At 45.5% G+C, this 25,273-nt stretch overlaps 1 protein-coding gene across 1 annotated transcript in view; it reads left to right on the top strand.

Moving 5' to 3' along the window:
- The first annotated feature begins 210 nt into the window (after positions 1-210).
- Positions 211-25,273, top strand: part of ADRA1B (adrenoceptor alpha 1B) — a 49,294-nt gene continuing 24,231 nt past the window's right edge. Inside the window, exon 1 of the mRNA XM_010992810.3 lies at positions 211-1,656. Within this exon, the coding sequence (XP_010991112.3) occupies positions 708-1,656 (949 nt within the window). The 5' untranslated portion in view covers positions 211-707. The remainder of the gene's footprint in view (positions 1,657-25,273) is intronic.

Genomic DNA, 25,273 nt, shown 5'->3' on the forward strand with positions numbered 1-25,273 from the left:
AGAGTGAATAGGAAGGCAAAGAATCCCAGCGGGCCACCTCAGGGAAGGGGACAGGGGGATCCCCACGCTCAGGTGGCTCCTCCGCCCTCCACCCCCTCGCCCACCCCGCGCCTTCCCCTGCCGAACCGACTTGCCCTGGGGGCGGCGGGGGCGCGGCCGGCCTGGGGCCCGAGCAGAGTGGCGGCGTCGGGGCTGCGGGCGTGTTCGCTGGACCCGCATTGCCCCCTAGTGCCGCGCGGAGTCAGGGCGCCGGGCTCCCCCGCCTGATGTCACCGCCGTGCAGTCAGCCCAGAGGCGGCTCATTGAAAGCAGACCCTCCTCGGCGCTGGCTGGGCAGAGGCGCCGCTGCCCGCAGACCCGCCGCGGCCCCGGCACAGCCAGGCGCCCCTCGCCCCGCCGCCCGCTCCTCCCCGCCGCTGCCCGCGAGCCCGGCCCGGCGCGCCTGACGTGGACCATTAAACTTGGAGCTGCCGCCTCGTCCCCTCTCTCCTCCTCCTCCTCCCTCTGACAGGCGAGCGAGCAGTCGGTGCCGGCAGGAGACGTGCTGCCGGGCCGGGCTGGGCTGCCCGGGGAGATGACTCCTCTCCAGGAGGGAGCCTCTGGGAAGAAGACCACGCGGGGAGCAAAGTTTCAGGGCAGCTGAGCCGCCTTCTCCGCAGCCCTTCCGAGCCCTGTCACCTCCCTGGCTATGGAGGGCGGACTCTAAAATGAATCCCGATCTGGACACCGGCCACAACACATCAGCACCTGCCCACTGGGGAGAGTTGAAAAATGCCAACTTCACTGGCCCCAACCAGACCTCGAGCAACTCCACACTGCCCCAGCTGGACATCACCAGGGCCATCTCTGTGGGCCTGGTGCTGGGCGCCTTCATCCTCTTTGCCATTGTGGGCAACATCCTAGTCATCTTGTCTGTGGCCTGCAACCGTCACCTGCGGACGCCCACCAACTACTTCATTGTCAACCTGGCCATCGCTGACCTGCTGCTAAGCTTCACTGTGCTGCCCTTCTCCGCGGCCCTGGAGGTGCTGGGCTACTGGGTGCTGGGCCGGATCTTCTGTGACATTTGGGCCGCCGTGGACGTCCTGTGCTGCACAGCCTCCATCCTGAGCCTGTGTGCCATCTCCATTGACCGCTACATCGGGGTGCGCTACTCTCTGCAGTACCCCACACTGGTCACCAGGAGGAAGGCCATCTTGGCGCTCCTCAGTGTCTGGGTCTTGTCCACAGTCATCTCCATTGGGCCTCTTCTTGGGTGGAAGGAGCCGGCGCCCAACGATGACAAGGAATGTGGGGTCACTGAAGAACCCTTCTACGCGCTCTTCTCTTCCCTGGGCTCCTTCTACATCCCTCTGGCGGTCATTCTGGTCATGTACTGCCGTGTCTACATTGTCGCCAAGAGGACCACCAAGAACCTGGAGGCTGGAGTCATGAAGGAGATGTCCAACTCCAAGGAGCTGACCTTGAGGATCCACTCAAAGAACTTTCACGAGGACACCCTCAGCAGTACCAAGGCCAAGGGCCACAACCCCAGGAGTTCCATAGCTGTCAAACTTTTTAAGTTCTCCCGGGAAAAGAAAGCAGCCAAGACCTTGGGCATTGTGGTCGGCATGTTCATCTTGTGTTGGCTACCCTTCTTCATCGCTCTACCGCTTGGTAAGTCGGGGACTGGCAGAGGGGAGCTGGGCATTTTCAGATCTTGGGTTTACTGATGAGCTTACTATAAAGTTTTTTGTGGGTTCCTTTTTTTTTTTTTAATGCAGTCTGTGTGTGTTTGGAGGTTGGAGAATATTGTTTACTCTGCAAAGGCTTTGCAGATTGGGTATCTGGCTAAGAACAAACTAAGGTGTTAGTAGAACGCACTAAGGTACGAGTCACTTGAATAGAACCACAGGAGGAAAATCTGGTATGTGGAATGACTCACTCAACAGCCTCAGTTTAATAATTAAACAGGACACTGGACTTGAGCATCACACCAACATTATTTCAGTAGTAATGACGTGCCGGCTAAGGCAGCGTCACTAATGCAGCATACAAAATAGTTTGTAGTTACCACAGACGCGGCATTTGGGAAGCAGGGAGGCAGCTCGTACACAGAAAGGCAGTTTTCATTCAGCATTTCCAGGGCTCTTGCAGAGACCCACGCCCCTCAGGAGCCTTGCAGAGACTGCGTCCTCCCCCTCTTCCCTTCACCACTTGCTATCACCCCAGTGCACTCTCTTTATTATGACTTAATCAGAGGATTTTACAGCCTCACAGTCCCAACCAGTCTTTGATCTAAAGCTTGAGATTTGAAAGAGAAGGAAGATGGCCAGAGAGTCACACATTCTCAGTTTTCACTCCAAAATCTTCCTAACTCTGGTGATTTATAGAATGCCCAGAATTAAATTATACTTGCCCCTCACCTTCTGCTGTCAGACACCAAATCCTGCTAATCTGAAATTAAGCCCTTACTGTCCTATGAAAATGTGCCCCCCTTCTTCTGTTTGGGGGTCCTACTGAGTGGTTGAAAAGGTTACCTGACTTCTTCTAAGAACAAAGCTGAGGTTTGGTTAGGCGGTAAACCTAGGGGAGGTCCTGTGACAAGCTGTCCACATGGCTCAGGAAACACTTGTCTCTTGTCTGAGGCATGATCTGCTTGGATTTTTTTTTTTTTTTTTTTTTTTTTTTTGTCCCTGAGGGACAATCTAGAAAATGAATGGAGGGAGGTGATCATGGCAGAGACATGTGCTGTGATATCAAAAGAGGCAATGGCTACTACATGACATGGACCACTGATGCCTGCACTCACCTTAGGGGCTCAGTTAGAACTGAATATAACCAGATCCCTCAAGTAACAAAAATCCGAAAGACACACTGCATCCAAGAGAAATAGATGGAAAGAGGGCAAAGTGATATCAGGGGGTTCTGTTTTAAAATGATTAAAAAAAAAAAAAAAGCTGTTTAACCTACCCTCCATGTTGTCATTTCTAAGGCCAGCTTGCGAGCTAATGTCTTTCAGAAATATTTTCAGTGTGTTAGGTGGAGAGAGATTGAAGCTCTACCCCCAATAGTGATCACATCCCACTGCACAGAAGCTTTCTTTTCTTTCCCAGGGTCTCTGAGTCCTTTTGCAGGCTTGTCGTGTTAAAGTGGATGACAGTTCACACTGCATTGGATCATAAAAAGATCATGGTTGAACATGGAGGTCATTTGGCCACTAATTAGCCATGTGACCTTGGGCAAATGATGGCTTCTCTGTGAGCCTCAGTTTCTTCATCTGCATTATAAGGCTAATTACTCTTTGCTCCATGGGGTTTACGCTAGTGCATAAGAGGACTTAACACAGTGTCTGGTACACAGCAAATGCTCAATGAAAGTTAGCTCTTGGTGCTACAAACCAAACCACAATCACCTCACAGCTTTAACTGTGTTTTCTCCTACTCTATTCTCTTGCCAATCCCATGCCTGTTACTAAAGGCCCAGAGGGAACTAGCTCTTTCTCCTTTCTTACTTCTTGCCCTGATCCTCAGCCTGCAGAGGCTGTGACCAGAGCATTCTCAGGAAGGACAAGGCCCCAGCAGGACGCAGGAATGTATCAGAGGTGCAGGCTTTCACTTTAGGAAGCAAGAGAGACCGCTCCCAACAGGTGAGGAGGCTGCCAGCATGTCGAAATGCAAAGAGCACTGCCCTGAGGGTCAGGAGCAGTAGAGTTTCCATGTGAGCTTTGCCAGCAGTTAGCCCTGTGACCCCAGGTGTGTTGCTGTGCCTTTCGGGGCTTCAGATGTCACTTCCAAAGAATGAGAGGGTTGGACTAGATCAAGGGCTCTCAAACTTTGATAGGGATCAGAATCACTTGTGGAACTCGATAAAAAAAATTCAGCTTCTAAGACCTAACGTACAGAGAATCCAATTTAGCAAATCAGAGGAATCCCAGAAATCGCGTGTCTAACCAACCCGCCAGGCAGTTCTGAAGGGGTGATCCACACCAGGCTTTGGGAAGCACTGGCCAGAGGATCTCTCAGCTCGCTTCAGGCTCCAGCCTTCTGGACACCAGGGTCTTTAAACGCTGCCCAGGTTGGTCCTTCCCTGGCCACGTGGTGGTACAGGATGATGTGGCTTCTCTCTGGGTCTCGCTCTTCAAGTCCACCCTCGGCTTCTTCTCACTTACACTCTTTCCACTTCCCTGCCTTCCTGTCTGTGCCTTTCTGAGACCTTATCTCCCTAACATCTCATGTGCTTGGCGTCCACGCCATAGAAAGTAAGACGTTCTTGCCACTCTGATGCTATCAGAGCTTGTTTCTCTTCTCCCTGCCGTAAAAACTTTGTGACCAACCATGCTGTTATCTCCCGGAGATCTCCAGTGTACCGTCCCTGAGCCGACTTGGTGCACATGCTTCTCCCCTGGAAGCCCCACCCTTGGCAGACAAGGAATATGGACTCCAGGCCGTGAGTTTGGGATGGACTTTGAAAGTTACTCAAGAGTTTGAAACAGAAAAGTTGCTTAAGTAACACATTCTTAGAGCATCCAAGCAAAATGGAGATGCGGGCTTGTACTTCCTCTGAGTTCAAATAACACCCAAGTGTAAGTGGCGGGATGCAGAACAGTAACGCCTTTGGAATCTGAAGCTGTTTCCAAATTCTAAATTTTCCATGAAAGGCTTTTCACTCAGAAGGGGAGAAAGCAGATCTGGGGGAAGACAGCGGTTGGCAAACAGAGAAGCCCAAGTAGGAGTAACTTCCAGTTGGTGATAGACGGGCAGGTGCCTGGATGGCATGCGATTCTATCCCTGTGTTTGTGTTCTCCGTGGGAGAGAAGGGTTGGGATCAGGAGGGAAAATAGCCTTGCCCTCTACAGGCTCCTGGTCAGGGGCCCCATTTGTTTTCCTTCCTCCCTTATTTTTATTTTTGGGAGCAACGCTGGGCTGCCTACAGAGCCAGGCCTCTCATCTCCTGCAGGGCCTCCCCACCTGAAGCACCCTGCCTATCTCTTCCTCACCCTTTCCCCGTGGCCTCAGCCCACGTTGGGCCAGGGACCAGCTCTCACTTACTCAGGAGCAGGGACGGATCCACCAAACAAGGACCTCTTTATTCAGCTCGTGGAATCAGGCCACGGAGGGACAGGAAATAACTGGAATATAATATAGCAGCATTTCCACCCAACGGGCCATGTGCAGGGTGTCCAAGCAATCTTCAGCTGCCTGGCATTATACAGAAGGCCAACTCCCACCCGCCTGGGGAAGGCCTGGGCAGGGTCTTGAGAAGTGGCTGGGCTGTTGAGGGATGTGTGTTTCATCAGAAGGACAGATGGGGGTAGGGGTGTGGGTAGCAGGAAGTGTTGGGCAGCCAACTGGTAGCTGGGTTTAGTGTGTTGTTTAGAAAACACTGGAACCTCGCCTCGCTCCAGATCTTTCTTCCACCTTTTAAAATGCTGAAAGGCACCAGGAAGCCATTATTGAACTAACTGCTTTCCCCTGCAAATAAATGAAGGTCAATTTCAAAGACACAGTTGTGCTCTCTATAGTACTGGTACCAAATAGGAATCCCTCTCTCTGCTGATGAGTTTCTCTGGTCCTCTCACTCAAATGCAGACTGATGAATTTCCACACAAGAGCGCAAGGGAGGGCGAGGGTCTCAGAGATGACTCAGGACAGAGCTACCCCCATGAACACCCACACACTAATCCTCCGGTTCTGAGGTTTCAAAACACAGGGATTTGAGTTGCTCACAAGGAAAGCAATTGGTTTACTCAATTTTACACATAGAAGAAATTTTACACATAGGGAATCCTTCCCAGAAGATGAAAATCCTACTGAAGGAAGATACATTTCGCCTTTATGAAATCATTAATGAAGACTTCCTAAAGCACCTACTATGTGCTAGGCATCGTACTAACCATTGTTGAGCCAAAGCAAACGTGGCCCCTGCCTGCAGGAGGCTTGCAGCCTAGTAAGATTATATTATCACCGAGCACATACTATGTGGCAGACATTCCACTAGGCTCTCTGCAGACATTATCTCACTAATCCTCACAGCTACCCTGACAGCAGAGAGTAATTGTACCCTCTTGACAGATGAATATCCCCAAGCTCAAAGAGGTTCGACTTCTTGCCCAAGGTCACACAGCAAGTAAATAATAGAGACAAGAATTGAATCCAGATCTATCAAAACAGGCACTTACCCGATCCACTGCACAAAGGAGATGTCTGACCTTTTTGCTTTCTGGTCCCAACCTGCTCTCAAAGCAAATGTTCTCTAGGAACCCCAGAAACACCTTGTGAAAAGCTGATTATTCTACTTCTGTTACAAAACTCTGTTTTTCTTCCATTCCCCACCCCTGAAGAGTCACTCGTAAAATGTCAGGGAAGGTCGTTCAAATTCCAGCTCCTCCTGCACCGTGTACAATATGGGTCTCTCGAGGTTGCACATTTAGTCACCCCAACCGGAAAGAAAGGGTGAGACCTTGCCCTTCATCTAGGGACCTGGCTCCGCTATTTTAATCATCCATTCATTCATGCAATCATTCATTCACTGAATAAGTATGTGTTTATCGGAAGCCTGCTAGGGCCAGGCATGGTGCTGGAGACATAGTGGTGAGCAAAGCAGCTGTGTTCCATGTTCTTATTTAGTTCCAGTGGGGAACACAGGTAATTTGAAAAACACACGCATGCAAATAAACGTGAATGCCGGTTGTGATGAGTGACTTGAAGAAAAGGGGTGAGCTGCAATTTAGAAGCATATGCCAGGGATCAGTATATCACAGGGTCCCTGCGCGGTGTTTAGGCAGAACTCTGAGTAGTTTGGAGGAGTTACTTTAGTGGAGGGGGCAGATAGAAGAGGACGGCTCCAGGTGGAAGGAGCAGCACACCTGAATGTCCTGAGGCGGCAGCGGATGGGGAACAGCGGGGAGGCAGGTGCAAGTCGAGGCTGGAGGTGTGGGCAGAGGCCAGACCATGCAGGGACTTTTAGGCCACATTAAGGAGTTTAGATTTTATCTTAAATTGCACTGGCCACTACTGAAGGGTTTGAAGCAGACAAGGGATACAATCTGAATTATGTGTTTAAAAGACAACTCAGGCCACTGTATGGAGCACAGACCAAAGCTGGGGCAGTTAAGAGGACACGGTGCCAGTGAGAACTGGCGGTAATTTAGATCAGACTAGTAGCCGTGGAGGTGGGGAGAAGCAGACAGATTCAAGGCCCTGGGGATGTGTCGGTTATGATAGAGGGGGGCTAGTGGGAGAAAGGTGTATGTGGAATACCCCCGAGGTACCGGGTGATGGAAGTATCATTTACTGAGATGCCAGTGAGACACAACCAGGAGATTCCTCAGACCGCATTCATCAGGGCTCACAGGACACCATGCTTGGAATGACAGGCACTCTTAGGAGCTGAGTAGTCAAAATGTCCCAACCCAGAAGCCAGGAGCCACGACCATCTGCAAACCCAGGTGCTCATTAGAAACATCTGGCAGGGCACAGTTTTCAAAAGCATGGATTCTTGGGCTCCTGTGCACATTTACTGTATCAAAGTCTCTCGTGATGAGGCCATGAATCTCAGTTTTTAACAAGTTCCCCCCTGGTTATGCCACCAGCACAGCACCAGTTCTCCCCATGCCTGGGAACCCCTGGAACAAACACCCCGAGGAGAACCAAGAAAGGTTGGTTAAGCCTCCCCAGTCCCACCCAGTGCCCCAGGTCAGTCCACATGGAGGAAGGCAGAAGGTTGTTAGGAGGGAAAGTAAATGCTTCCACCTAGAGCCTCCCTGGAAAAGGAGAGAATGAGCACTGTGGAAGCAGCTCTTCAACGTAGCAAGTACACTGCTCAACAGTGAACGTTCTGTACCGCTCGTACTCCCCACCGCCCCTCTGCAGAGCAAGCATCCTCCCCTCACCTTGTGTCTAGAGTTCAGAGAGGTTCAGTAAGTTGTCCAAGGTCACACAGCTGGTAGATGGTAAAGTCTGTAAGACTCCACATTTGGCACTCAATAAACATTTGTTCTATTATTCTTGTTGTTACCACAGTGCCTCCAGACATTCGTCTGAGGTCTGGTTCCTATGGGTAATAAAATTTTTACTGGCTCATGACAAAATGAGCAAAACGTTAGGAAAATTCTGTGTTTTTCCAAATATATTCAATATAACTGACTGTTCTTTTATCCTAAAGACTATGTCCTGACTATTTTGGGAAACTGAAATAACATTTCTTTAATGGAATGATGGTAAATAAGTGGTGGTGATAGTCATTGCGTGTGTGTGTGCACGCACAATGTTCTACTTGGCAAAGTAAAAAGTTGGTAACCCTATGTCCGTCCCCACCAAAAATTTTTTGAGACTTTACTATGAGTCTCTTAGTCTTGGAATCATGACACCATGATGGTTAGACACGATAAATATTTGTGGGAGAAAGCAGGAAGGCAGGGGGAGGAGGAGAGGTGATAGATAAATGAATTTGCCTCAGCTCTGCCATGAGATTCCAAGGCCCGAGGCAGAGGGGCGGTGAGGGGAAAGCGTGATGTGTGAAGGGTCATGCTTGTCAGATGTGACAGAACAGGGGGCCGTTTGTGGATGCCCTTAGTCCTCCTGGGGCAAAACAGACCACAGAAATGGCCAGTGAGTTTGTGTGTAGCTCCGTGTCATCACAGATAGGCCCATTAAGATCTGCAATGCAGGAGATGCCTTTACCCGAGTATGTGTGTGGCTCGTAAAAATAACGGATGGCTGCCAGACCCCACTGGAAAATTGCCTTCTCCCATTTCTGCAGACAGATTCCGCAGTCTCCGTGCTCCCTAACTACACCTGACAATAATACTCACAGCTGCCATTTATTAGGTCTTGCCGTGTGCCACGCTTACACCGGGCTAGGGGTGCTTTCTTTGCCTTCTCTCATTTTCCCCCTCTCCTGAGGCTCCCAAAGTGGATGCTATTGTCCCCATTTTACAGATGAGGAAACTGAAGTTCAGACAGACTGAGGGATTTGCCTCAGTCCACCCAGCTGATGAGTGAAGGAATCTGGATTCACATCTAGACAATGAGATAAGGCTAAAGAGTTCATTACCCGGGGTGCCCTAGGTGTAGGGCTGTGAGTCCTGACTTATGGAAGCCCAAAGAGGACCCGGGGAAATCAGAGTCTTCTCTGAGAAGGCGCAAAGGAAGGGCAAGTGGCTGCTTATAACTCAGTAACCAAGAGGCACCGGATCCCAGTGAGGACATAAAGAATTTAAAAATAACTGGGTCTTCTCCCTAGCAAGCTAAGTCAAAATTTCTTTTTTATTATGGCTACTTTAGACTATTTTCAGCTTCACAACTTATTCTTGGTAATGCCATATACCTTTTTAAGGTTTTTACTGAATTTGGGCTGTGGGGTTAAACACATAAAATTTAGAAGTCTTTTCCCCAGCTTAACTTCTGGCTGCATACATTTCAGAACTCGATTCACCTCCACACCACATACGTGTGGTCTCGGCACCCTAGGGCTCTCCTATCTTGGATCAGCCTCTGGCCCTACCTTTCAATGTCACAAGGCTGGTCTTGTGGACAAGAGAGAGTATTTCTAGAAGCTGTTTTCCCACTTTGCGGTAACTCTTGCTTGTAATAATCTAGCTACACAGGAAAACTGCACACTCTACGTGTATGTTCACCAGAACCCGGATGAAATGTATCTTAACCCATCTCTTGGCTAATTCCCAAAAGTGCCCATGACCCCTCTGCAAACATCCCCATGAATGGAAATACAACACAGGGAAGTTGGAGTGGAAATAGTCATCCTAACCAGTGGCAGGTAATAGGTCTCACCTGTGAAAACTTTACAAAATCATACCACCAGGAAACATGCTGGGGTCCCTCCCTCCAGGGCCTTGGAGGGTCCCAGGAACAAAGGAGCCCTGAGGCTACGTAAGTGCCCGTGGTCCATCCCAAACACTGCAGGGCTGGCTCTCCAGCAGCCTCGTGACTGATGGACTTATGTGTGAACACCTTGTAAGCAGTGACCTCATCTTTCCTCTTTGCCTAACACGGGTGCTGAAGCTTCCTCTATCTCAAATCATTTGTCATTTCCGCGGATGCTCCTTGTATTTTTCCTTCCCCTGTGTGTTTGCTCATATTGTTCCCTCTGGCAGGAATGCTCTTCCCGTGCCCTCTGAATGTCCAAGTCCAAGACCGCCGTAGACTCCCGGTGGAAGTCTTTCCTGGTCCCCACCCCTTTCCCTGGCAGTGATCACTGCCTTTACACCTTGTGTATGGCGCAGGTCACATCTGTTCACGGGGTTTAGGACTGATACACATGTCTTCAGCAGTGTTCCCGGGCTGCAGATCTCTGGAGGAAAGGGCCCGGGTTTGACTCATCTTCTTGTCCTCCCTGCCCAGACATGTGTACCTACGAGACCCCCAATAAAAATGGCAGCTGCAGCTACGATTTGTACAGTACGTTCCAGACTTCATCTACCGTTTGCACCTGCCAGTAGCCCGTCAGATAGGTATTGGTGTTTCATAACTGAGGAAACGGGCTAAAAGGTGAAGTGACTTGTCCCATTCCTCGAAAATACCGCAAGCACATTGAAAGGAGACCATCGTTACGGCTTCTGTGAAAACCAAAATGCCATTAGGGACCTGGTCCTGAGGCCAGTGAAGAAAGATTAGATGGGTGAAGGCACAAAGTACTAGCTTGAAAATTGGACGGCGTCTTCGTTCTTTATAAAAGGTTGCCATTCCACCCGCCCCTGGGGGAGACCTGTCCATGGCCAGTCGGTCCCCACTTCCCGCTCACCTTCCCAGCTCTTGTCACCTCCCTCTCACCTCTGGGAAGGATATGGTCAAAGTTGGTCCCCACGTAAGTACAAGAGGAGGAAACAATTCCTGTAACTTGACAACAGGGACAGATTAGGACTTTAGAGAGACCCGAGGTGTTGGGACGTGAATGCTGCTCCCACCTCCAAATGTAATTCTAAATTCACCCTGACGCGCACAGCCCTAAAATAAATGGAAGGAAGGCCAGCATTCTGATTTTTCCCATGAAGTCTACTTTGATTTCTTTAACACCAAAGCATTTCCCAAAAAAGTGAAGGTACCCAGCTCTGCTGACGCTCCAAAGACTGGCCGAGTCTGTCTGTGGGTGATGTAGTGACCAGACATCCCAGTCTGCCTGAGCCCAGATCCAGTTATGTCTGTCACCTCTTCTTCTCAAAAGTGTCTCAATTTGAATGATAGCAGTGCCTTGATATTTTAACTCCCAGAGTAAGAGTGTTTACAGTGGAACATCCAGCAGTGCCTTGGTTTCACTGAGGAGCCAGAGAAGGGGAGAGGGAGGGAGTCTGGCTCCCACAGCCTCAAAAGTCCAAAGAAAGATTAATGATGAATGAAGTGAACATTAATTTAAGAGGAAAGACAACTTTGCATGTGCGTTTTTTTGTGTTTTTCACATTTACAGGAGTTAATGTAAAAGTTGGTTGGAAATGTTCATGTCTTCATTCAGTTATTTCACCCGAGTTGCACAAGTGAGTGACTGAGCTGGGATCTGAATCCATGGCTAGCTGACCCTAAAAAATTAGTGAGTGAGTGAATGAAAGAGGGTGTCCATTTCAGCACAAGACAGTCAGCGTGATCTGAATGATTCTCCAGAATGAAGAGAAGCCGGAAAGAAGGATGGGCAGAAATAAGATTTGGGAAAGGAGAAGAAAAATGAGCTGTGTCTCAGGGACTTGTCCGGGGGGAATGACTCTAGGGCAGGGACATCTTCACCCACCCATCACCCTGCTCCTGGCATGACAGAGCATAGGCCAGCCCAGGGCACCGTCCCCACTGGCAGGACTCTGTCAGCAGCACACTTGTGACCACAGCCAGGGGCAGCACATGTGAGCCCCCTTTGAACACTCAAGTGTCCCTCTCTGGTGTGAGCACACAAAGTGCTCCATCAAAGTCACACCAGTCAACAGCTCAGGCCGAAATGTTCAGAAACAGAACGTCCAAACACATGGGCCATTCCTCACAGAGCTCCAGTGAACTTTTTCCAGGGGTTTCTGCCCACAGCGTCTTGCTCCCCTGGAGCTGGGATGCATTTGGGGTTTGGCTTTGCACACTTTTTAAAATTCGTCTTTTAAGATAGTTTCCTGCCAAGCTAATGTGCATCGCTTAGAGGCTGAGCTCAGCACCCTGGCCGTGCCCCAGAAGGAGGTTAAAATAGGACCAAGGGCAAGCCAGGATCACTGTCATTCGCAGGCATGGGCCCCAGGGCTCACACCACCTGCACAGGGCCAGGCAGAGATCCAGGGAGGCAGCTGGTGGGGGTGGAGGGGATGCCACGAACTGGAACCAAAAAAAAAAAAAAATTACATCTTTGATTTATATATTCAGGCCATCAGTCGCTCCCTGGCATCAAGAGAAAGTGTAGGGGCCCCTCCCTGCTTCCAGATCCACCCTCACAGTGTCATTTGTGACTCTGTGTCCCCAACCCTTCAGAATTTATCTTAAAACAAGGGTTCTTGGACTTTTTTGTTGCCTGAGCCCCTTTGGCAATCTGGTGAAGCACCTTCTCACAAAAGATATATAAAATAAGAGACATGGGACTTCAAAGAAAATCAATTATACTGAAATAGTTATTACAATGTTGAAAAACAAATTTATTGTAGAGGAAAACAATGTTCTTCTTTATTGACATTAAATAAACAAAATCTAGCATCAAGTCAAATAAATAACTACTATAATTTTAAGTAGTGACAAGTGGAAATATTTCAAAATATCTGCAACGAATGTAGTGTAGTATCATAAATCTGATTTCTGTGGCTGACAGAGCCTGCTAATTCTTCCATGGCTTGTTGCCTTCATTCCTGCTGAAAAAAAATGCTAACTTTCAGCCACAGTTTAATTTAAAGAAAAAAAAAAAGGTAATTTTTTCCCGTCTAAGTTCAGGGACCCTCTAACCTCAGAATAAGAACCCTGACTTAGGACATTATAGAGATAGGTGTCCTTTAAGACATGAGGTTTTCTATAGTTTTTTCTTTCAAACTGTATTCTCTTAGGACCACAGAGAATTTGGACTGTGCCATCAGGCTTTGTAACTGTTTTGCATAATTACTTGTAGCAAATTTTTAAATCTAGTTTATTTAAAAATAATGCATAGACTTTTATTTAAATCAGAAGGAAGGAAAAAAAAAGGAAATATTCTTCTGCCCACATCAGACCCCAGGTCCACCTCTATCCAGCACTTTGTCTTTTTCCCCAGAAGCATAGTAAACCAGCTTGCGTATGGTTCCAGAAATATTCTGTTAATTTGTAAGCATCCATATATATATTTGTGTATGTGTATATATTTGAGTGTGTATGTATGTGTTTCCTCCTTGTTTATTTTTACAAATAGTATCATTTTATAAACACCATGGTGGAGGTTACATTTTACCCTCAACAGCAAATCTTGGACATAGTTCTCTGTCAGAATGTATAGAGTTACTCCTTTCCTTTTCGTGGCTGTTTAGCAGTCCATTAATGGAGTATCCTATTTTATTTACCAGTTTCCCAGTCAATTGACCTTTAGGTTATTTTGGGTTTTTCTTTTTTTAACTACAACAAACAATGTTGCAGTGAGTACTCCTGTGTATGAGTCTGTACCCACATATTCAGGACAGATTCCTGGAAATGGAGTCACTGGGGCAAGAAATACTTGGTACTTAGGTTTAACCTGATTATGTTCAATTGTACTAAATAAGAAATTTTAAATATATCAAAATGTGAAGTGTTGTTCAAACAAATAGGTTAGATCTGTGTCTACTAATCTCCCATGTAAGAGGGTTGTTGATGTTATTTGAGTGAAAGAGGTAAGTCATAGAGGAATATGTAATCTTGGGGTTTTTTTTTTTAACATTTTTTATTGATTTATAATCATTTTACAATGTTGTGTCAAATTCCAGTGTAGAGCACAATCTTTCAGTTATACATGAACATGTATATATTCATTGTCACATTTTTTTCTCTGTGGACTACCACAAGATCTTGTATATATTTTCCTGTGCTACACAGTATAATCCTGTCTATCTATTCTACAATTTTAAAATCCCAGTCTATCTCTTCCCACCCCCCGCCCCTTTGGCAACCACAAGTTTATATTCTATGTCTGTGAGTCTATTTCTGTTTTGTATTTATGCTTTGTTTGTTTGTTTGTTTTGTAATCTTGCTTTTAAAGCTGTTAACTTAGTTACCTTCGGGGGTAGAATGAATTGAGGAGTACTAGCTTTATAATATACCTCTGTATTATTTCGTATTTCACATTATTACACATGTATGTGTATACAAATTGGATCACAGTGCTTTTACCATGTATCTTTTCAAATTAGAGTTTTCTCCGGATATATGCCCAGAAGTGGGATTGCTGGATCATATGGAAGCTCTATTTTTAGTTTTTTAAGGAATCTCCGTACTGTTTTCCGTAGTGGCTGCACCAAACGACATTCCCACTAACAGATTTCTCTACCTCCTCTCCAGCGTTTATCGTTTGTGGACTTTTTAATGATGGCCATTCTGGCCAGTGTGAGGTGATACCTCTTTGTAGTTTTTATTTGCGTTTCTGATAATTAGCAATAGTGAGCATCTTTTCATGTGCCTGTTGACCATCTGTATGTCTTCTTCAGAGAAATATCTGTTTAGGTGTTCTGCCCATTTTTTGACTAGTTTGTTTTTTGTTATTGAGTTGTATGAGCTGTTTGTATATTCTGGAAATTAAGGCCTCGTCAGTCACATTGTTTGCAAATATTTTCTCCCAGACCGTAGGTTTTCTTTTCATTTTATTTATGGTTTCTTTTGCTGGTCAAAAGCTTATAGGTTTGATTAGGTCCATTTGTTTAATTTTGCTTTTATTTCTATTGCCTTGGGAAGGTAATAGACCTGGGAAAACATTGCTACAATTTATATCAGAGGATATACTGCCTGTGTTCTCTTCCAGGAGATTTATGGTGTTCTGTCTTATGTTTAAGTCGCAAAGACATTCTGAGTTTATTTTTGTGTGTGGTGTGAGAGAGTGTTCTAACTTCATTGATTTACACGTGGCTGTCCAGCTTTCCCAACACCACTTGTTGAAGAGACTGTCTTTTCTCCATTATATATTCTTGCCTCTTTCATCAAAGATTAATGACCACGGGTGTCTGAGTTTATTTCTGGGCTCTCTATTGTGTTCTCTTGAACCATATGTCTGTACTTTTGTGCCAATATGATGCTGTTTTGAGTACTGTAGCTTTGTAGTATTGTCTGAAGTCTGGGAGGTTACACCTGTCGCGTCATTCTTTTTCCTAAGTATTGCTTTGGCAATTCTGTGTCTTTTGTGATACTGTATTAATTTTAGGATTATTTGTTCTAGTTCTGTGAAAAATGTCCTAGGTAATTTGATAGGGATTGCATTAAATCTGTAGATTGCTCTGGGTAATATGGCCATTATATGTTCTTTTTAGTAGAAATGACATTATATAAACACTATTCTGCACCTTGCTTTTTTCACTGAATAATTCATCTTAGAGATGTTTCCATTTCAATATAAATGGAGCAACCTCATTCTTTTTAATAGCTACATAGTATTTCTCTTTTTTCCAGACTACTGTAGAAAGACATTTAAGTTGTTTCAAATCTTTTGTTATCACAAACAATACTGTAGTGAATATTCTTATACATACTTAACTATTTTGTGTATTATAAGATTAAAATGTTGGAAGTAGGCTATTCTGAGTAAATTTTTTCTAATTGTTATAGATATTACCAAATTTTCCTCCATCGAGATTATATGAATTTGTATTTCTTAAATTGACATTTCAGAGTGATCACTAATTCCTCAACAGTTACTGAACTTTTTGATCTTTGCAACTTAACAGGTGAAATTTTTGTGAATGAAGTTAAGTGCTTTTTTGTATATTTGATAATCCATCCCCTCTTGATGTACAACTGTTTTGAATTTTTAGCTGTGACAAATATTCTTATATATACATTTTTCCTTTAATATCTTTTTGTACACCTGCCCTTAGGATTTCCTTAGGATAAAATCCACTTTGAATGGTTAGGATCGAAAGGTAGACTCAAGTGAAAGACCTCAGACACATATTATCAAATTACCCTCTGGGTAGCAATTTGCACTCCTGCTAAGTGTGTTTCAGCATAGCTAAAGAAACCGCTTTCTATGCTGATAGCTCCTCACTGCCTGGGGAAGTTTCAGACATCTTCGTGACAAGTCAGCTTCCCCTCAGAGGTGATAAGATGGCTTGAAAGCTTCACATCCTTCCAATGAATTTGGTGTCAGCTTCCCAGAGTTCAGGGCTAGCACGCTGCCCCCTTGGAATGCAACACCCCATCCATCAGGGGATCCAGAGCAGGCAGCGGCCTTGGAATGTGTGTATTTTATCTAGGATCTGAGAACAAAAAGCAGTCACCCACAGTGTGTAAACGGATTTGATCTTTCACACAGCTGCCAGGCCCACCGTGATGCACGTCAGTGGTTCGAGGCTCTGGGGCTGATGTACTGATTTAAAACCATAACAAAATAGAACACTCCCCCGCCCCCAGGAAAACAATCAAGTTTGAAGCACTCAAGGATGAGTTAATAAGGAAGGATTCCTCTGGGCATCCAAGCTTGCCCTACCCAACTGTGGGGGCCTGTGCCAATCCAGGGAACACAGTGGACAGTCTATATTTAGACAAGGGCATGGAATATGCACCACATTTCAGTTGCAAAATTCTAATTGGCTCTGGAAGATGCCAGCCTCACGAATTGAAAATTGAGTTGAGCACTGCTTTAAGAAACAAGAAGGTGGGCTGTTGAGCAGATTTTGTTGGGGAAGGAGGCTTTTTTGAGAGGCAGTCAACGGGCTCTGGTTGGTTGATCAGGGTCGTAATTTAATCCTGACCTTGAACTGCTGGTCTGGGTGGAGAGGCAGGGTTATTTTCAGACCGCACTAAATCTAGAGGTGTTGGAACCAGCATCTAGGAACGGACAGGGAAGGGGTGAACTTCGACCCACTGCCACAGGGGTGGGAGATCCAGGAGATGCTAAGCCAGGAACTGAAATCAGTCAGGGGCTCTCAGAACCTCAGGAAAGCCTTTCCTGCCACCTGTCATCCCACCCACCTCATCCAGTGAAGACGGCTGGCCCCTTCCGTTCCCTGCGACATCCTTGTTAGCCCATCATGAGTTCTGTTTGACTGGCAGCTTAGAGAACTAGAAAGAACGGGGACATTGAAGTCAGACAAATCCAGGTCTGAAGTCCTGGCTCTGCAGCTTATCTCCCTAACCCTCAGTGAATACATCTGTAAAACAAGACTGAAACCATCTGCTCATAGGATTGGAGTGAGGAATAAATAGGGAAATGGATGAGAAGGGCTCAGCTGGGTGCCAGATACTAGTAAATATTTCATAAACACCAGCTATTAATATATGTGAAGCCTCTAATGTATTACCCACTTTGGAGGAGATATTTAATAAGTATCTGCTGATAAATTGTGATTGTGACTAATTCCACGATTGGGCTATGTCTTTGGGGGAAATAAAAATGGGGTCAATTCCTTCTCATTGAAAGGTTGGGGGATCAAAAATAATTTGATACACAGGACTTCTCCACTCAGATTTAACAAATGTTAGCATGTTCCTGGCTTTGCTGCGAATCGTCTTTCTTCTCTTAAGAAATAAAATACTGCAAATACATGTAAAAGCCCCTACTCCTCATCCCATTCACCTCTCTTCTCAGAGGCAATCACCAGGATGCATATGATTAAGTAGGGTCTCTTCCCTACATCTTCTTAAATGTGCCCTTTTTTTTATTGAACTATAGTTGATTTACAACGTTGTGTTAGTTTCTGGTGTACAGCAAAGCCATTCAGTTATATATATATAAAAGTATGTATACATATATTATGTTTCAGATTCTTTTCCATTGTAGGTTATTACAAGGTATTGAATATAGTTCGCTGTGCTACACAGTAGGTCATTGTTGTCTATCTGTTTTTATATATCAATGTGTATCTGTTAATCCCAAGCTCCTAATTTATCTCTCCCCACCTCTTTCCCCTTTGGTAACCTTAAGTTTGTTTCCTCTATCTGTGAGTCTATTTCTGTTTTGTAAATAAGTTCATTTGTATCATTTTTTTAGATCCACATGTAAGTGATGTCATATATTTGTCTTTCTCTGACTTACTTCACTTAGTATGATAATCTCTAGGTCCATCTATGTTGCTCCAAATGGCATTATTTAATTTTTTTGTGTGTCTGAGTAATATTCCATTGTGTATGTATACCACATCTTCTTTATCCATTCACCTGTAGACAGACCTAGATGTTTCCTCAGTAAAGGAGAGAAGGGAGTGGCCAAGACTGAGGCCTTGGATTATTTCAGACCTCAATTCAGATTCTGCTCCTGCTCCTTTACTAGCTGGGTAGTCTTTTCCAAATTGCTTAACCTCTCTGTTCCACTTTTCCCTTGCTCCTCTCTCAAATGGGACAAAAAAAAAACAAAAAACCCAAAACCCCTACTTCACTGGGATGTTGTGAGAATGAAATAAGATTATTCATGTAAAGCAGTGGGCTTTCACAACCAGGGATGATTTTGCCCCCCAGAGGACATTTGGCCATGTCGGGAGACTATTTTGATTGTCACAACTGCTGTACACTACTGTATCCGGGAAAGGTCAGGGATATAGCTAAACATCCTACCATGCACAGGACAGAGAATGATCTGGCCCAATGTGTCAATAGTGTCAATGCAGAGAAGCTCTAAAGCATGCTGTCACTTTATTAGGGCTCAAAAAATATTTATTCAATAAACATAATAACAAGTTATAATTTTTTATTTGTTAAGACATTATATTAGATACTTCCGCATTCATTATCGCACTAGTATCCAGTGAGTCGCCCCTTCTTGCTAAAAAGAATGACAGAAGGAAAACACTGTTACTTCTGCTTGTCTGAGAATATCTGTCCCACTTGTTAAAGTGATAAACTTACTAAAAATACAAAATTTCTGGCTAATAGACTAATTGGAAGTTGTTACTCAGAGCCTAACCCCTCCCTGCTCTCTGTGAAGAACAAATTGTATCAGCATTTTCAGCCACAAAATGGGTTCCTTTAAACCACTAACATCCCTTCACCCCAAGTGGGCCCAGGGGCTGTTGTGGCAAAAAAAAAAAAAAAAAAAATAAGGCCTTGTAATTAAGCCAACATTTTGGCCCCTGTTCTCAAGGACGGGCTCCCCAGAGCTCAAGAAATCACAGAAGAAGGGTGAGATATGGGCAAGAAGAGAGAGGCCAGACCTCTGCTTCTCTGATTCGCCCCCAGGCTTGGGTGGACTCCGGCTGTTCTGCCCAGGGATCCACTCGCTGTGAGTGGCCATCCCCAGTGGGCCTCTGAGTGTGGTCCCCCGCCCAGCAGTGTGCACATCACCCAGGAACTTGGTGGAGATGATGCCCTAGACCTCCTGAATCAGGAACTGGGGGTGCAGCCAGGCATTCTGAGTTCCCCAGGTGATGCAGGTACTCACTCCAGTTTAAGAACCACCAACCTGAGGCCAGATCTCCCTTCCCCGTGGATCCAGTTCCTGCCACCCACGGCCCTCCCCACTGCAGCCACACAGCTTGCCAATACCTGCTCAGAAGTGGAGGAGCCACCTCTTACTGGCATTTCCCTTGAGTTTGGAAGCTTCCCACATATTCGTAACTTTCACAAGAATGTAAGGGAGATAGTATTACCCCTTTCCCCAGATGAGAAAAAAATTGCAGCTGAGTAGGCTTAAACAGCTTGCCCAGGGTCACACCTAAAGTAAAGGGCTGGAATCGGGAGCTGAATCTAGGACAGCCTTGCCGCCAACTGCTGTCCTCTTAACGGAGACATCACACTGCCCTTTGATGATGAAGAGAGACAGAACACAAACAGATCAGCCCTGCTGGGGCTAAACTGTAAGCCCTGCCAGGTTAGTCTTTAGTGCTCCTCAGTCATCTGTCCTGGGGTTCACCTGCCCACAGGTAAATCCCCTGGGGTGCTTAACCCCCCAGTGACTTGATACCGCCCCCTAGAGGCTAAGGCTGCCCGCCCCGCAATGCTCTTCTAGCCTTTGCCTGATATCCCGGGACTTCAAATCCCCACTCTTCCTCTTACTAGCTGTGTGACTTTGAAGCTGACTCAGCCTCTCTGTGCTCCTGTTTCTCATCTGTAAATCAGTTATAATAATACATTCATATCACGCTTGTCAAGAGGATTAAATGGGATAAGAAATATGAAATTATCTAGCCCAGTGCCTGGCGCATAGTAAAAACTAATTGCTCTTGTTTTTTTCCCCCATGCTTTACACACCAACAACTATCAAAACTACTCAATCCAGGGGTGACTCTCTTGCAGTCTCATTTATTGGCCAATTAGCTAATATGATGAGCTAATCTTCGCTAAGGTATTAATTCATAATCACCGTTTTCTATGTTTGCCTCTAACAAAACATTTGCACTTCAACCAGGGACCTTTAGTCATTGAAATCGTGTGGCTTGGGAGTGGTTCATGGTGGAAATATTAGGGAATGTGGAAGGCCAGTGGGGAGCCTTTCCCCACCCTTCATGTTACTCCAGTGCAACTCTAACAGACAAGGAATTCCAGAGAAATGGAAATGAGATGAGAAAGGGAAATATGCCTTCAAGGTTGCACCTGGCTTTGAAGAGAAAAAATGAGCTACCAGCATCTGAATACCAGGATAGGTGGGAACAATGCAAAAAAGAAGTGAAATCAAAGACTAATGAGTCGTTTGCCAACATTTAATACAATTGCTGGGATCTGCGTAGTTGAATGTAATAAAGCTTCATTAAAAAGTAGTTATAACAGCTAATAAGACTCTAATTAAATTACCTTTCACTGGGCAAGCTGCTTGCGAGGTCCTAATTAGGTTATTTGCTACTATTGGCCTAGCCTGGGAGCAAAAGAAGATTCTCTTGTATCTTTAGTGATGCCTAGAAAGTCACATCTCTGGATTCATGCAGGAAATGCTAAGAGGCTCTAAATTTGGGGGCAGGCAGTCCAAGATGATATTAGTTCTCCCAAACCATGGTGTATGGCCAGAGTGAAATCCCTTAATAGGTCCCACTGCTCTTAGGAGCCAGACAGTTTTAAAGATGGAAAGGGCACTTAAAGATGGAAATTCTAAGAATTTCGTTTTTGCAGAAGAGGTCACTGAGAAGTGATTTGTTCCAGGTCCTCCAGCAAGGAACACTGTCCTTTTCACCCCACCCTCCTCCCACGCGGTCTGGGATGGACACAGAACTCTGGCTGCTAGTGTAGATTTTCATTTGGGAAAGGAGAGGGAAACAAAAAGCTCTGGATTGTCAGAGGCCCCTGTCTTTGAAGCTGTGTGTTTGTGCACGCACATGCATGTGCATATGTGATGTGTTGAGTCATTTAGTCCCAGGTAAATTGAAGACCTACTTACAGTATGGGTTGAGCTCTCTCCAAAACTGTCTTTGCATCGCTGCCACAATGATCTTCCTAAAACATAGATCGGGTCACACCAGCATCCCGCTGGACCGCCCGGGGGTAGCTTCTCAGTTCCTGAGCGCGGCAGAAAAGCCTCTTCACAGTTGGGCTCCGACCTACTTCATCACTCAAGACTGAGCTTTGGGCTCTCCAAACAGAAGTCGCAGCTCTGCCTTCACTAGCTGGGCAACCTTGAGCAAGTGACTTCTCTCCTCAGCTTCCACTTTCTGCCTATAAATAAATGGGCACTTTCCCCGCTCTATAAAACAGGGATGACATTTGACTTGTCAGGGGATAAGAGAATGAAATGGCAATAAAGCAGATAAGCCACACGTGACCCATGCTATTACCTCTCCAGCCACACAGGAGCAGTCTCCCTTCCCTGAACACACCTGGCTCACTCACGTCCGAAGCCTCTGCACAGGCTCTTCCCTCTGCCTGCATTGCCCCTCACCCCCGTCCCTGCGTCATGGGTTCTCCCCGTTCCGATGTCCACTCACATGTCATTTCCCCCTTGCAGACTTCCGCAGCAACTCACGCATTGCCTTCTCCTCTCCTGTGCTTTCTCTTCCCTTCCTTCACCCCATCAGAACCTTGTCACACTGGGCTGAGCGGGTTTATGATGTCCCTGTCACAAGCCTGGCACCGGTGAGAACACAATAGGTGAATAAAATCTTATCAACGGAAGAATGAGGAGGAATTGTCACAAAGGAACAAGATTAATTCCAGTGTCACATTTGCTCCTGTCCCCAAAGCTAAAATGTAAGTTTTTTATGTATGTGCGTTCACACACACTCACACACACACGTGCGTGCACACACACACACCAAGAAAGGTATGAGCAGAAGTCACCTGGGTTTGTTTTCTCCTCATGCATCTGTGTGGTGAAGATGCATTGCTCTTGTAATAAGAAACTAAACAATAAAGACAGTTCTTCAAACTGAGTGAGCTGAAAGCATAGAGGAGACACACAAAGGGCCAATTTTCCGAACATGTCTCTGAAAAAGTTGGGAGTTTCCTGAATTTCAATGTGGTGCCGTTCTGATTTAAGGCCTCGCAGTCTCCGAATTTCTCCTCTGTGATGCCCGCGACAGGAGCTGGTTTGGAGCCGTGAGGTGCAGACCAAAAGGCGAGCCACTTTCGCAGTACCTTTAAGGTGACCTTTTTGGGAACTGTGAGTTTTACCCAACAGGAGAGAGGAGGTCCTCGGCTGTCCAACACAGCAGCCACAGGCCCCTGAAGGCAGATCTAACTTACTGTTAAAATTAAATAAAATTAAAACTTCAGTTCTTAAGTCACAGGAGCCACCTTTCCAGTGTTCAACAGCCACAAAGAGCTGGTGGCTACCATGCTGGGCAGCACAGATTTGGAACATGTGCACCATTGCTGAAGGTTCTCCCGGACAGCACTGAGTGAGTGTGCTTCTCAGCTTGCTCCAAACATTGCTGGCGATGTCTCAAGGGCATAAACACATCCATTTGCCCGATGAATATGTTTTTTCTTGCTTAAAAAAATATATACTCATGGCAATGTAAAGTGATGCACTGACTCTGGGAAACAGTCTGGCAGTTCCTCAAAAAGTTAAACATAGATTTGCCTATGACCCAGCAGTCCCACTCCTGGTATCCACCCAAGAGAACTGAAAACATACGCTCACTGGGCTGAACTGGCCGTACATGAGCTTTCATGGCAGCATTATTTGTAATAGACAAAAATTGGAAATAACTCAGGTGTCCATCAGCTGGAAAATGGATAAACAAATTTGACATATATGTGCAATGGAATATTACTTAGCCACAAAAAAGAATGAAGGCCCGATACATGCTACAACATGGACAAAACCTTGAAAAGAATATGCTAAGAGAAAGAGGCCAAACAAAAATGTCCCATATTGTGTGATTCCATTATCTGGAATGTTCAGAGTAGGCAAATGCACAGAGAGAGAGAGAAAGTAAATTAGTGGTTCTGGAGTCTGAGGAGAGGGGGAGATGGGAGTGACTGCCAATGGGCACTGAGTGTTTTTTTGAGGGTGATGCAAACATTCTGGAATTGGATAGTGGTAACAGTTGTACAACTCTGTGCATATACTAAAAACCACTAATTGTACACTTTAAAAGGGTGATTTTTATGGCATGTGATAGGTCTTAATGAAGCTGTAATTCAAAAAAAACAAAAAACCACTCTTCTGATTGGGAGACAACCTAAATGTCCATCTATAGGCAAGTGAGGAAAAATCCCTGACACGCCCCTACAGTGGGTTTCAAAGCAACAGTTAGAAAGAATGAGTTAGATCCAGTTAAGAAAGGTCTTCAAGACAGATTGTTTTGGGGGCTGGGGGGAAGCAAGTTTCAGAGAGTTGCATATCGTATAAATGTCACATAAAACACCCCAAATGTTTCATTTTCTGAGTATGTTATGAAATACAGGCACACCTTATTTTGTTGCATTTCTCTTTATCGTGCTTTGCAGACACTGTGTTTTTTTCACAAATTGTAGGTTTGTGGCAACCCTGCATTGAGTAAGTCTGTTGGCGCTGTTTTTCCAGCAGCATTTGCTCACGTTGTGTCTCTGTGTCACATTTTCTTCATTCTCACAATATTTCAAACTTTTTTTTATCATTATTGTATCTGTTATGGTGATCTGTGATCGGTGATCTTTGATGTTACTATCGTAATTGGGTGGGAAGGCCCAGAAACCGCGCCCATATAAGACTTAATAAGTGTTGTGTGTGTTCTGACTGCTCCACCCGCCAGCCGTTCCCCATCTCTCTCTCTCCAGTGGCCTCCCTGTTCCCTGAGACACAACAGTATTGAAATTAGGGCAATTAATAATCCTACAATGGCCTGTCAAGTGTTCAAGTGAAAGGAAGAGTCTCACAACTCTCACTTGAAATCAAAAGCTGGAAAGGATTAAGCCTAGTGAAGAAGGTACGTGCAAAGCCAGGACGGGTCAAAAGCTAGGGCTCTTGTCCCAGACAGCCAAGTCGTGAAGGCAAAGAAAAAAATTCTTGAAGAAAATTTAAAGTGCTACTCCAACGAACACACAAATGATAAGAAAGCAAAACAACCTTATTGCTGATAGAGAGAAAGTTTTAGTTGTCTGGAGGGAAGATTAAACCAGCTACAACATCCCCTTAAACCAAAGCCTAATCCAGAGCAAGGCCGTAATTTTCCTCAATTCTGTGAAGGCTGGCAGAGGTGAGGAAGCCGCGGAAGAGAAGTCTGAAGCTAGCAGAGGCTGGTTCATGAGGTTTAAGGAAAGAAGCTGTCTCCACAGCATCAAAGTGCGAGGTGAAGCAGCAAGTGCTGATGTGAAAGTTGTAGCACGTTATCCAGAAGATCCAGCTAAGATGACAGATGAAAGCGGTGACACTAACCTACAGATTTTCAATGTGGATGAAACAGTCTTTTATTGTATATATTGGAAGAAGATGTCAACTAGGACTTTCACTCCTAGAGAGGAGAAGTCAATGTCTGGCTTCAGAGTTTCAAAGGACAGACTGACTCTCTTGCTAGGGGCTAATGCTGCTGGTGACTTTAAGTTGAAACCAATACTCATTTCTCATTCCAAAAATCCGAGGGTCCTTAAGAATCACACTAAAGTCTACTCTGCCTGTGCTCCATAAATGGAACAGCAAAGCTTGGATAAAAGCACATCTGTTTATAACATGGTTTGCTAACTATTTTAACCCCACTGTTGAGACCTACTGCTCAGAAATAAAGATTTCTTTCAAAATATTACTGCTCATTGAGAATGCACCTGGTCACCCAAGAGCTCTGATGGAGATGGACAATGAAATTAATGTTGTTTTCACGTCTGTTAACACAACATCCATT

Source organism: Camelus dromedarius, chromosome 3 (assembly GCF_036321535.1).
Source record: "Camelus dromedarius isolate mCamDro1 chromosome 3, mCamDro1.pat, whole genome shotgun sequence".
In the NCBI taxonomy this organism is placed as follows: Eukaryota; Metazoa; Chordata; class Mammalia; order Artiodactyla; family Camelidae; genus Camelus; species Camelus dromedarius.